Consider the following 12,137-nt stretch of genomic DNA (forward strand, 5'->3'; position numbering starts at 1 on the left):
TGTAACATGGACTATTATAATAATATCCTTACTTATTTTCTGGGCCTTGAATGTGGTAGTTGTGTTGCTGTCTCTGTAGGGTCAAAAAGCTTTTGGATTTTATCAAAAATATCTTAATTTGTGTTTTGAAGATGAACAAGGTCTGGAACGATAGGAGGGTGAGCAATTAATGACGGAATTTTCCATTTTTGGTGAACTATACCTTTAATGTTTCTTTAACCAAAAAAATTAGAGCATTAAATATTTGTGTATGAGTGCTATCTTAGTCATTTCCATAGTTTTCATCGTGACATGTTTTTGGAAACCACCTTAAAACGTGTTACATAGTTTTAAAAACGTTTATACGGTTCAATATTTTGCTGTGAATCCTGCATAAACCTCTATACTAGTTCGTTCCCCTGTGTTTATATATCTACAACTCGTCTAGTTTGCTGGTTCACAGCCTGTTGACTGGTTTTATAGAGACTTGAAACCAGCTAAGAGCATTAAAACTGGCCCACGTGTCATTTGTACTTAGGAATCTTAAGTGTTTGTGCTTTGTTTACCTTATCATTGAGGTAAAACCATTTACACCTCCCCCCCGCAAGTGGCAGTAGAGCGTCAAAACACACACGTCACTCCAGAAGAACAGATTCACTGCATCGCTTCAGGGACGTCTGCTGGTGAAGTGGTGTCAAAACAGGCAAGAACATCATGTATTATTTAATTTACGCGTTTCATATAACCTTCTTAAATTCGTTCGATGTCAATACTAGACTGACATGACTTTAATAGCACCGTTAGTGTCAAAGTACGTATTGAATTTGCGAGTTTTGGACTCGTTCTTATAGCTAGATGTATTCCCGGTTATGCTAACAAGCTAACTGATTGTTTTGATCACACAGTTTCTCATTTCAACGCAGAATTTTAGTTATTTTTACTATTTTCTTTAATCAGACATGAATGTCATTACTGTATATTATTTAAACAGTTGAAACAAATTGAGAATAAGAGCTGTTGACTATTTTAGCTCATAATTTTGCTCTGTTTGGGCTGCATAGCTTTGACCCTGGCAGAGGCTTTTTATATATTTGTTTTAATCTGAAAAATTCAAAGATGTTTATTTATGTTTATTTTCATTCAGACTTCTTTATGACTAATTAATTATGCGTTTATACAGTATTGCTTTTTAGAGTGACATTTCATTCCAGTTAAGGTTGGTTGGGTACAAAGCATTTCAGTATTTTTAGGCTGTTTATTTTTATGACAACAGGCCTGTTAACCTAAATCCTTTGGAATTATATCCAAAGTGATCTGCTTTCTTTAAAATGATATATTCATGGGTATTGTACGTCTAAAATCTAGGAATCCTAAACTAAATTGTGTGAACTCTTTATTTTTTTGAGCCAGTGTTTGGGTTTGACTTTTGGCCCAGATTTTTGGTCAGATCTTGGTTTCCCTGGAAAGCATTTACTGACCCATTGGCTTGATTTAATCAGCACTCAGGCGTGCAAACAAGTTGCAAGTAGCTGTGAAGACTATTTAGAAATGATTTAAACATATGTCATTAACAAATCAATTTGACAGTTGTGCTTTCTGAAGAGTTTGATCAAATCTAGCCATTTATAATAACATAATTAAACTATTGTTCTTTTGCAATTAATTAGTGTCATGATTCACCAAACCATACCAAAATGACAACATTTGCATGATTTGACACATTTAATTTTTTTTTTATTTTTTTTTTTCAAACTGAAAATCATAAGGTCTATGCAGGCTTTATAATTTAGTAGTTTTGTAATCTGTATATGATTTTTATTTTTTAAATATTTTACAGGACGTGTGTTTGTGTAAGCTGTAACGCTGTGCTGATGGAGCAGTGTGCATGTGTGGAACGGGAGCTTGAGAAGGTGCTACATAGGTTTGTCACATATGGACATCAGTCAGAAGAAAGGCTGGATGAACTCTTGAGGAACGTCTGTGAACTCAGGAGTCGACTGGTTGCCTATGGTGAGCTCAGAATCCGCTTTGGTACAATATGAATATCTGGTAGTTCAGTTTCTGTACCGATAAAGGCAATAAAACAGCCATGGGTAACTGATGAAACGAAGGTTTGGTGATTTATTTGAATGACACGTATGGCAGAATATTTGAATAAAGGCACTAGATAATATGAATTGTTTTTATCTCACAATTTTGACTTTTTTTCTTTCAGTTCTGAGTTTATGTCTCAGTTCAGACATTTCTTCTCAGAACTGTACTTGCAAGTCAGAATTCTGAGATGGAAAGTTGCATTAAAAAAAAATTATCAACTTATGAGAGAGAGTGATTCATATGTCAGTGCTTGTACATGAAAACAAGTCTAATGAGGAGGAGGATGAGGAAGTGCTTTTACAGCTTTGAAAAAAGCCAATTCAGTGACATTAATCATGAACAATAGGTGTACTTTAGATGCCTGCATAAATAATAGCCTGCAGTGCAAACAAACATACAAAAACACAGGAAAAACTGCATTTAGCTGTATAACCTCTAGCCCACACGGTAGATTTGTAGATGGTTATATAAGCAGAACTCTGTTACAGAGATGAGTCACAGTAGCATATGTCTGTTTAGATCAAAGTTCAGTGAGTTATGTTTCATCATACTCCGTTTTAACTCTAGGTGTTCAAGATGCAGATTTGTCAGTGCTCCATCAAACAATGGCCCAGTGCTGCAAGGAAATCAAAGAAACTGTGCAGATGCTTGCCTCAAGGCACAAAGACATCCATGGCAGTGTGTCGAAAGTGGGGAAAGCAATTGACCGAGTAAGAATTTGCAGTCTTAATTGTATATGCTGTTGTTCAATTTATTTTACTCAAATATTAAATGGACATTAAATTTAACAACATTTTATCTCAGTCCAGGGTCTCCCAAACTGGGAGTTGTTTATGAAATTAATAAATATTTAAATTATGGAATTGCAAAATACAAATAAATACTAAAGAAAAATATATTATGGTATATAATATATATTGCAGTCGACCCTCACAAATAATTACTGGTGGCATTCCCAATCTTGTTCTTCCTCTCTTTTCCCAGTAGTTTATGTTTGCTTTCTACATTTTCTGTCTGTTAAAAATGAAAAATCTATACCTATTTAATGATAAAATTGGATTTGTAGTTTTATCAAAGGTGGAAAATGTTAAATATTTGACCAAAATAAGAGGGATCATACAAAATGCATGTTTTTTTTTTTTAAATACTGATCTAAATAAGATATTTCACATAAAACACGTCTACATATAGTCACCCTCTGGCTCTCCATACATGTTTTTTCCTTCTGGAGCATCAGTGAGCGTTTGAAGCTTCTGTAATAGTTGCATATGAGTCCCTCAGTTGTCCTCAGTGTGAAAAGATGGATCTCAAAACCATACAGTCATTCTTGGAAAGGGTTCAAATACACAGATATGCTGAAAACCCAAAGAATTTGTGGGACCTGAAGAATTTTTCTGAGAAACAGCGGGCAGTTTAACTGTCCAGGAAAAACATGGGACTCATGAACAACTATCACCAAACAAACAAAAAAAAAACACACACACAGCTGTGGATCATTCAGGGAACAACACAGTATAAAGAATCAAGTGTATGTAAACTTTTGAACAGGGTCATTTTTATAAATTCAGCTATTATTTTCTCTTGTGGACTATATGTAGATGTCTTCTATGTGAAATATCTTATTCAGGTCAGTACTAAATAATAAATAACATGCATTTTGTATGATCCCTTTTATTTTGGTAAAATTAACTTTGTTCAGATTCTTCAAGGTGTATGTAAACTTTTGACTTCAACTGTCTATAAGTAACAAGTGTTGTGTTATGTGGTTTAATATGTTTCTTTTAAATGCTCTTCTCTTATGCAGAATTTTGATGCAGAGGTGAGTGCAGTTGTAGCTGAGAATGTCTGGGACTCTCCAGAGAGGCAGAAATACCTCAGTGAAACCATCGTAGAACATCTGTATCGACAAGGCATGTTGAGTGTTGCAGAGGACCTCTGCCAGGTACGGTTTTCTTTTGTATTATTATTAAATACTGTAAAAATGAGTGTGCATTTCTGTAAACATTGCTGTAATTTACATTTATGTTATTTTTTTTTTTACGTCTATGTTAAACTTTTTCAGCTCTTGTATTTTGCTGACAATTTGATCCCAGCACTGACATTTAGTGTTTTAATCTGACCTTACAGGAGTCTGGTGTAGTAATCGACATGAGCATGAAACAGCCGTTTCTGGAGCTCAACCGCATTTTAGAGGCTTTAAGAACGCAAGATCTCAGACCAGCTTTAGAGTATGTGTCGCATCCTTCTGCTTTCTACTTCCCACTATTATTTTTTATATTTGTCCTCATGTACACTGCCTTTCGAAAGTGTGGGGTCAGTAAAAGTTTTTTTTTTATTTATTTATTTTTATGCTTTTATTTAGCAAGGATGCTTTAAATTGATCAAAAGTGATGATAAAGCAAATCAGAATATTAGAATGAGGATCATGAAGGATCATGTGACTGGAGTAATGATGCAAAAAAATTCAGCTTTGAAATCACAGAAATAAATTACATTTTAAAATATATTCAAATAGAAAACAATTATTTTAAATAGTAAAAATATCACAATATTTTACTGTTTTTTCTGTAATTTGAATCAAATAAATGCAGGCTTGGTGAGCAGTAGAGACTTCTTTGAAAAACATTAAAACATTTTTGACTGGTAGTGTATAACTGCATTTGTAATGTTACAAAATATTTCTGTAATAATAATAATAATAATAATAATAATAATAATAATAATAATAATCAGCATAACTGTTTTCAACATTGATAAAAAGAAATGGTTCTTGAGCTCCAAATCAGTAAATTAGAATAATTTATAAAGGATCATGCGCCACTGAAGACTAGAGTAATGGCTACTGAAAATTCAATAATTTATTCCTGCCTTCACTGCCTTCATTATTTACTCCAAAACAAAATATTTCAAATAAATACAGCCTTGGTGAACATAATAGACTTTATTCATAAACATTAAAAATCATACTGACCCTAAATCTTTGGATGGTAGTGTATCTATCCTCTCAGTCTTTAAACATACCCTGGATTCTTTTAGAACAATGAATTGGATTGGGTGTGGCTTGAATAGGTGGACTGCAGATTTAAGATTACTAGTAATTGTTCGTTTGGTTGTATGATTGCTGTGGTAGGTGGGCGGTGACAAACCGTCAGCGGCTGCTGGATCTGAACAGCACTCTTGAGTTCAAGCTTCACAGACTCTATTTTATCAGCCTGCTCAATGGGGGCATCAGCAAACAGCAGGAAGCTTTACAGTACGCACGGCATTTCCAACCGTTTGCCTCACAACATCAGAGAGGTGAGGAAAGGTTCAGTCCAGAATTCATGGAAAAAAACACTCTTGAACCACCATTAGGCTTTAGTTTTGTAAACACATGGGTGGAACTGAAGAACCATTGAGGCTGTTCTACCAATAACGTCACTGATGCAATTATTTAGTTCTGTATTACACTGCCTGAGTCAGTGTTAGGATCAAAGTCTAAAATGGCATCTGAGCCTTGTTTGTGTGTGCTTTCTAGATATTCAGATCTTAATGGGTAGTCTAGTGTACCTGCGCCATGGGATCGAAAACTCTCCGTACCGCAGTCTGCTGGAGACGGATCAGTGGGCAGAGATCTGTAACATCTTCACACGGGATGCTTGCGCCCTGCTTGGACTCTCTGTGGAGTCCCCACTAAGTGTCAGGTCAGAAGAAAAAATAGTCAGTCTGCTTTTACAAGTCCTAAAATTTCTACTCATCCTGTAGAATTTGGTCCCTAACTAATAATTAAATAAATGTCAGCTCTATTTTAGGAACTGCTGAATTTATTAATGTTTTAAAGTTTTAACATGAAATGCCACTTTTTTGTAATGCCTATTCAGTGCTTTACTCATCTGCATAATGTGCTGTTAAAACATGGCATGAATGATTCATGTTTTATTACTAAATCCTGTTTTGATTCTTTGACTCTCCATCAGTTTTGCGTCTGGTTGTATGGCGTTGCCTGTGCTTATGAACATCAAACAGGTTATTGAACAGAGACAGTGCAGTGGTGTTTGGACACATAAGGATGAGCTGCCAGTAGGTCTCTCTCTTTTCCTTTAATGCATTTATACAGTGATATTCCTTTTTTCTGAAGGTTTCAAAAGTCTAAAAGGTTTTGTTGAAATCTGTTACTTACATGAATTGTTTTTACATGTGCATTATATTAAGGGATGCACCAAATACTTACTAGAGCTTTAAACTCTGGTAATTAATTGTGACCCTGGACCACAAAACCAGTCATGAGGGTCAATTTGTAGAAATATTTTTGAAATAAATAAGCTTTCCACTGATGTATGGTTTGTTAGGCTGAAATACACCTATTTGAAAATCTGAGGGTGCAAAAAATCGAAATATTGAGAAAATCACCTTTAAAGTTGTTCAAATTAAGGTCTTAGCAATACATATTACTAACCAAAAATTAAGTTTTTATTTATTTACTGTAGGAAATTTACAAAATATCTTTGAACGTGATCTTTGCTTAATAAGCTAATGATTTTTGGCGTAAAAGAAAAATTGATAATTTTGACTCATACAGTGTATTGTTGGCTATTGCTACAAATATACCAGTGCTACGTGCGACTGGTTTTGTGGTCCAGGGTCACAACTATGGAATGCAAATATTTAATTACACAACAAAATAAGCTGAAGTATATCTATAACATGTTTTCATTAAAATTCAAGACCATCTAAGATATGGAAAATAAAGTGCCTTTCATTTGTCAATGACAGACAAATTTAAACCAATGGATAACCAAAATTAGAAATGATATATTACTCTTTCTGTTTATCTCACTCTTCAGACTATTCCCAATTATTATAAAGAGAACACTGAAAAACAAATCAATCAAGATTTTGATTATAGCTGGTTTGAATAATTGCTCTGTGTCTGATAGGTGCAAGATACTTAATTTTATTGGCCAAGAACTGGCGGATAAAACTACTTATAGTTATTAATGAATAACTGTGGTCATTTCAAACACATTAATGCTTTATCTGTTCATCCCTGCTCTGTGTGTGTGTTTAGATTGAAATAGATCTGGGGAAGAAGTGCTGGTATCACTCTGTGTTTGCCTGTCCTATCCTGAGGCAGCAGACATCAGAGAGCAATCCACCTATGAAGCTCATCTGTGGCCATGTCATATCCAGAGACGCGCTTAACAAACTCACCAATGCTGGAAAGTAAGACTCTGACATATGCAACACATTCTACATCATGTTTAAAGTTTAATCAGTGATGGCAAACAGACCCCCAGACTTGATGAGTGGTGATTATTTAACAAGGATTAAAGTGCAGTCTGCAGTTGTTGCTACCAGCAGTAGCAGTACTAGCAATAGTTGACTGAATATTTTTTTTAACTTGATTCATTCTTAAGACAGGTACACACTGTATGATATATTTTTTAAAGATTTATTTAGCCATTTTTGCCTTTTTGTTAGGACAGGACAGTATATGAGACAGGAAGTTAAGTGGGAGTGAGAGGGAAAGGGATCAGGAAAGGTCAGCGAGCTGGGACAGTGGCGCTATATGTCGTCACGCTGTCCACAAGGCTATTGGCGCCATCGACCATATGACTTGGAATAGTTGTTCACAACCTTATCCCGGCTATATGCCATGTCACACTGAGATCTGTCATTAATGTCAATGTATGTAAAAACTTACATAAGCAAGAGCCAAAGTTTTACGTCACCAATCTATGACACTGTCGGTGACATTGAGCCACATTCACATGCATAATTAAAATTGGCGCTAGCAAACAAAAACAATCTCTACTGTCAACTTTGGTCATGGCTTATCTTGAAAGGAAAAATACAACGAAGACGGTGTGTGGAGCAGTTGGTGGTTTGTTGTCGCACTAATTGCATCATCACATGCTTTGCTCCTTATGGGTCTTGATTTCATGGTCATCATATGAGAAAACCTCAAAACTTCTGACACTGGCAGAATTCCACTGGAGGTAAAAATTGTTCGTGGACCTTTCCCGATCCTATCCCTGTCTCTCTTTCCCACTTCGCTTCCTGTCAACTTGCTGTCCTAACAAATAAAGGCGTAAAACTCCAAATATAAATCTTAAAAAAGTGTCAGTTTAATGTACAGAGACAATTTGATGGTTTCATACACAAACACAATTGATGGTTTCATACACAATTACACAAACAAGTACTGAGTTATATTAATTAGAGGGATAGTTTACCCAATAATGAAAATTCTGTCATTAAAGCCATCTGTAACTTTTTTGGTTAAAAATGATCCAAAATCAATTCTTGAGCAAGTACATAGCCAGCAAGTGTTCAGAACTGTATCCTTACTTTAGCCCGATTCATAACGGTAAGCTTGTAATAATGTTTTATAATTTGAGTGGTACTGGTAGGAATTCATTGGAAGTTTTAGCATGCTGCCGTGTCATTACGTAAAGTCTGTAAACATACAGCCGGCGTCCGAGGCTAGTAGGCTATATCACATGCGAGGATGCCGCAGGTTCCGGATCGTTTATAGCCATTTCTCACAGCAGCTGGAATAATTAAATTTATCATTTTGATGGTGAATTGTAATCCAGAAAGAATTGTGTGTTTATGAAACACATGTAACTGAAATTAAATTATATACCTGTTTTAAATGTGCATTTAGTTAGCAAATACATACCTTATTGTAAGTGTTACCGTTTCAGCTTTTTTTTAAAATAACAAAATGTAACACCCAGTAGTCACACATACTCCTACTTTTTGCTCTTCAGATGCACTTTTGAAATATCTAGCTATGCCGTGTCTGTGTGAATGTTTGAACAAAATGATTATTGGTGGAATGTAGGGCTGTGCCAAAAATCTGGCAGGACAATACGCATCACGATGCAGGGGTTGCGATATGATGTGTTGCGATACATTGCGATACTGTAAACAAGGCGATATATTGGGATATTTCTTATTTTATGAATAGGACATAATTTTAGGAAAGCTGTAATTAAGAACACACCACCATATGCAAACCATTCAGTGTTATTGAATCACTTTTTGTGCAGTACGAGTAAAGGGGGGAAAAGTGCTTGCAAAATTCTTTAGTTATTAAATGTATAAAATGTAAGCTTTTATAAACAGACCTGCTTCACAATTAAAGTTTACAATTGTAACCATGTCAGATCATTTTGGTCTGAACTTAAAAATTACATCTGCTTAATATCTATAAAAAATAAAGTTCTTACAGGATTCCTAAAGAAAACAAAAGAATTGTAAAACAATAAAATAAATACAGATATTGGACATTCTAAGAACCTTTTTGTTCTGAGAATTTCGCAAGTTTTTCAGTTTGTTATTATGCTCTGTGTGGAATCGCAGAGACCGCGACGCGATCGCCTCAAATGCACAAAACCGCTCCACCACAAGAGAAAGCGGCTAGCAGTCGCGCGGCTACCCCACCGTGCTCGGCACAAAGACCCTTTCGCGGGATGTGGCAAGCAGCGGAACCACGGTGCGGGGCGCTGCTTGCTACGTCCTCAAAATTTGAAATGACGCCACACTTTACACTGAGGCGGGAGCAGGAACTATTCTTTCATCCTCAGTTAACACTAACATTAGTGGCGTGCCCATATGCTAGTATTTCCTGTCACTGTTTAAGTTCAGAGATAAGAAGACTGCAGTCTAGCAGTCAGGATATAAGCTCAAAACGAAGCAACTGTCACGAATCTTGTATGAATTTTTTTTTTTTTTTAAATATCGATATTCCGTTTTTAAGAATCTATACATTATCGCCAAACAAAATATCGCAATACACACGTGTATCGATATTTTCTTACACCCCTAGTGGAATGGGCTGTGAGGCAAGGGGCACCAGGTAAAATCTTGCCTAGGGCGACAAAATGGCCCTGGTTCCGGGCCTTGAACGTGTTAGTTGCGTTGCTGTCTATTCAGGGTCAGAAAGCTCTCAGATTTCATCAGAAATATCTTAATTTGTGTTCTGAAGATGAACAAAGATTTTACTGGTTTCAAACAACAAGAGGGTGAGTAATTAATGACAGAATTTTCATTTTTGCATTAACTATTCCTTTAACTACATGTGTTTCCTTTAGGGTTGGGGCTTGTTTTAGGGTTACTTGCAATTATGCATACTTTACCAAAATACATTTATGAAAATGAATCTTTTATCCAGTATCGATGCTGACATTCTCTGCTTACAGTGTTTTAAACTCTCTCTCCTCAGGCTTAAATGCCCATATTGTCCAATGGAGCAGAATCCCTCAGATGCCAAACAGATCTTCTTCTGATGTCTTTTGTTGGAGCGCAGCTGAATGTCGTGTCGAAGGCCTCTTGGAGCCGCTTTTTGAATGATCCTCATTCACAGGCATGACAAGCCTCCTGTGGCGGCTTCTCCCCCGCAACGCCACCTCCCTCTCCAAAGCTTTTAGTTTACAGAGGCCGGTGGCCACGGCAACATACCTGTAGAACCCGAGTCAGTAAGTGTACCTAACGAGGAAAACGATCTCTGCGGATCATTCATTTGTTAACACAGCCTAGTATAAACGGGCTTTTACGAGTACGTCTGTGTGTGCGCGTTTCACTTCCTCTCCATTTGTTTTAATTGCAGAGTATTTTTAAGTTTCCATGGTATAACGCCTCTCTTTTTCTTTCTTTGTGACTTTTATTAAGCGAATGGGTGTGATGCATCTGTGTGGGTGACTTCTTGCAAGAATATATCCACAGTTTTGAGATCACATTTAAATAGACGAACCGGGATTCTTTGCACGTGTACATGATAGAAATGGCTTTTCAGTATGTATATTAAAGACTGGTGGACGGGTGCCTGTTGGTTAGAAATGAATCACGTCTCTCTTTCCAATATAATAAAGGTTGAATTGGAACGAATGGCGTTTTGATTAATGCATCAGTGTGAATATTCATCCAAAATCGGAGGATTTGTTTGTGCAGATTGTGGTCTTGTTCCTCGCGCCGGTCTGATGTCTGAGAAAACCTCTTTGTCCAAGCCATGCGTCTTTCTCTGTGTACTTTTAAAAAAAAAGTTGAATTAATATACAGCAGTGATTTGTGATGGTATAACTTTTCATTAGTATAATTACATATGTAATGTATTTAAATGCACACAAATTGTTTTATCACAGAGTTGACTGGATTTTGCTGTAGCAGCTCCAGGCTTCTCCGCTTACATAATCAAAACGGGTCTACGCGTTGATTTGGAGAAATGCGTCCTCTGCAGACAGTTGCATTAGCGGTTCAACCTTTGCCAGCGTAATGTACTGAAACTATATGCCCATTAATGTACAGTTGATGGTAGACTGACTGTGTTTTAATGTTCCCCATCAAGATGAGAGTTTCCAGGTGTTTCCCATAATCCTTTATTGTAAAGCTCACTCTGTTTATGTCTGTATAGGTGAAGGGAGACGTTGGAATAATCTTTTATCCCTCAGGATGTTCTCCCTGGCTTTAACACGATGTAACTGCTAATTGTTCCGTTCCAATTTAGGAATTGATATCTCGAAATGTGCATGCCGAAGCGGAATGTGTGGTTTGTAAATTGCCCTTTTGCAGTGATTGAATGAAAATGAAACTCCCGCCACAAGCTTTTCTGACAGATGTGATCCAGACCTGAGACCCAGAGAGAGAAAACCTTTACCAGTGTTCTTTGACATTCTCGAAGGTCGGGCATGTACCAGCACAGCTATGTTCTTTAGCGAATGATGTCTGATTTTTCTTTTATTTTTTGCTCAAGGCAAAAGCTGTCTTCTTCAGCCATCAAGAGGTGTGTAGGAGTGCTGTGCGGCCACTGACATGTGCTGATAATAAACGTTGTCTGTTTTTTCTTTTAGTAGACAATCATTTATTACCTCCCGGAAATTTGTAAGATCAAAGCAGAGTACTGTGAGTTATAACATGAGTTTAAGGACGTGCTTTTTTGTTTTAGTTTTCATTCAGTGATTGAGTAATGACTCTGCTTTCTCTACTAACGACTGCAAGGCAACTATTGTAAATATTTATCTTCTAACAGTACAATATGTTTATTATACTTGCATCTGAATAATAAAAAGATTTATACTCAA

General features: G+C 36.3%; 1 protein-coding gene across 2 annotated transcripts; it reads left to right on the forward strand.

Moving 5' to 3' along the window:
* Window positions 1–568: 568 nt before the first annotated feature.
* Window positions 569–12,137, forward strand: rmnd5b (required for meiotic nuclear division 5 homolog B). Of its 2 annotated transcripts, none has more exons than XM_051127860.1 (10): window positions 569–682; window positions 1,817–1,989; window positions 2,641–2,783; window positions 3,878–4,015; window positions 4,201–4,301; window positions 5,204–5,370; window positions 5,591–5,756; window positions 6,030–6,132; window positions 7,121–7,275; window positions 10,286–12,137. In XM_051127860.1, exons 2-10 carry the CDS (start codon window positions 1,851–1,853, stop codon window positions 10,347–10,349), a joined length of 1,176 nt encoding a protein of 391 aa, XP_050983817.1. In that variant the 5' UTR covers window positions 569–682; window positions 1,817–1,850; the 3' UTR covers window positions 10,350–12,137. The 2 variants fall into 2 exon arrangements, with proteins under 2 accessions (XP_050983817.1, XP_050983815.1); XM_051127858.1 differs by lacking the exon at window positions 569–682 and adding an exon at window positions 694–790.

Source organism: Labeo rohita, chromosome 14, assembly GCF_022985175.1.
Source record: "Labeo rohita strain BAU-BD-2019 chromosome 14, IGBB_LRoh.1.0, whole genome shotgun sequence".
NCBI classification, from domain to species: Eukaryota; Metazoa; Chordata; class Actinopteri; order Cypriniformes; family Cyprinidae; genus Labeo; species Labeo rohita.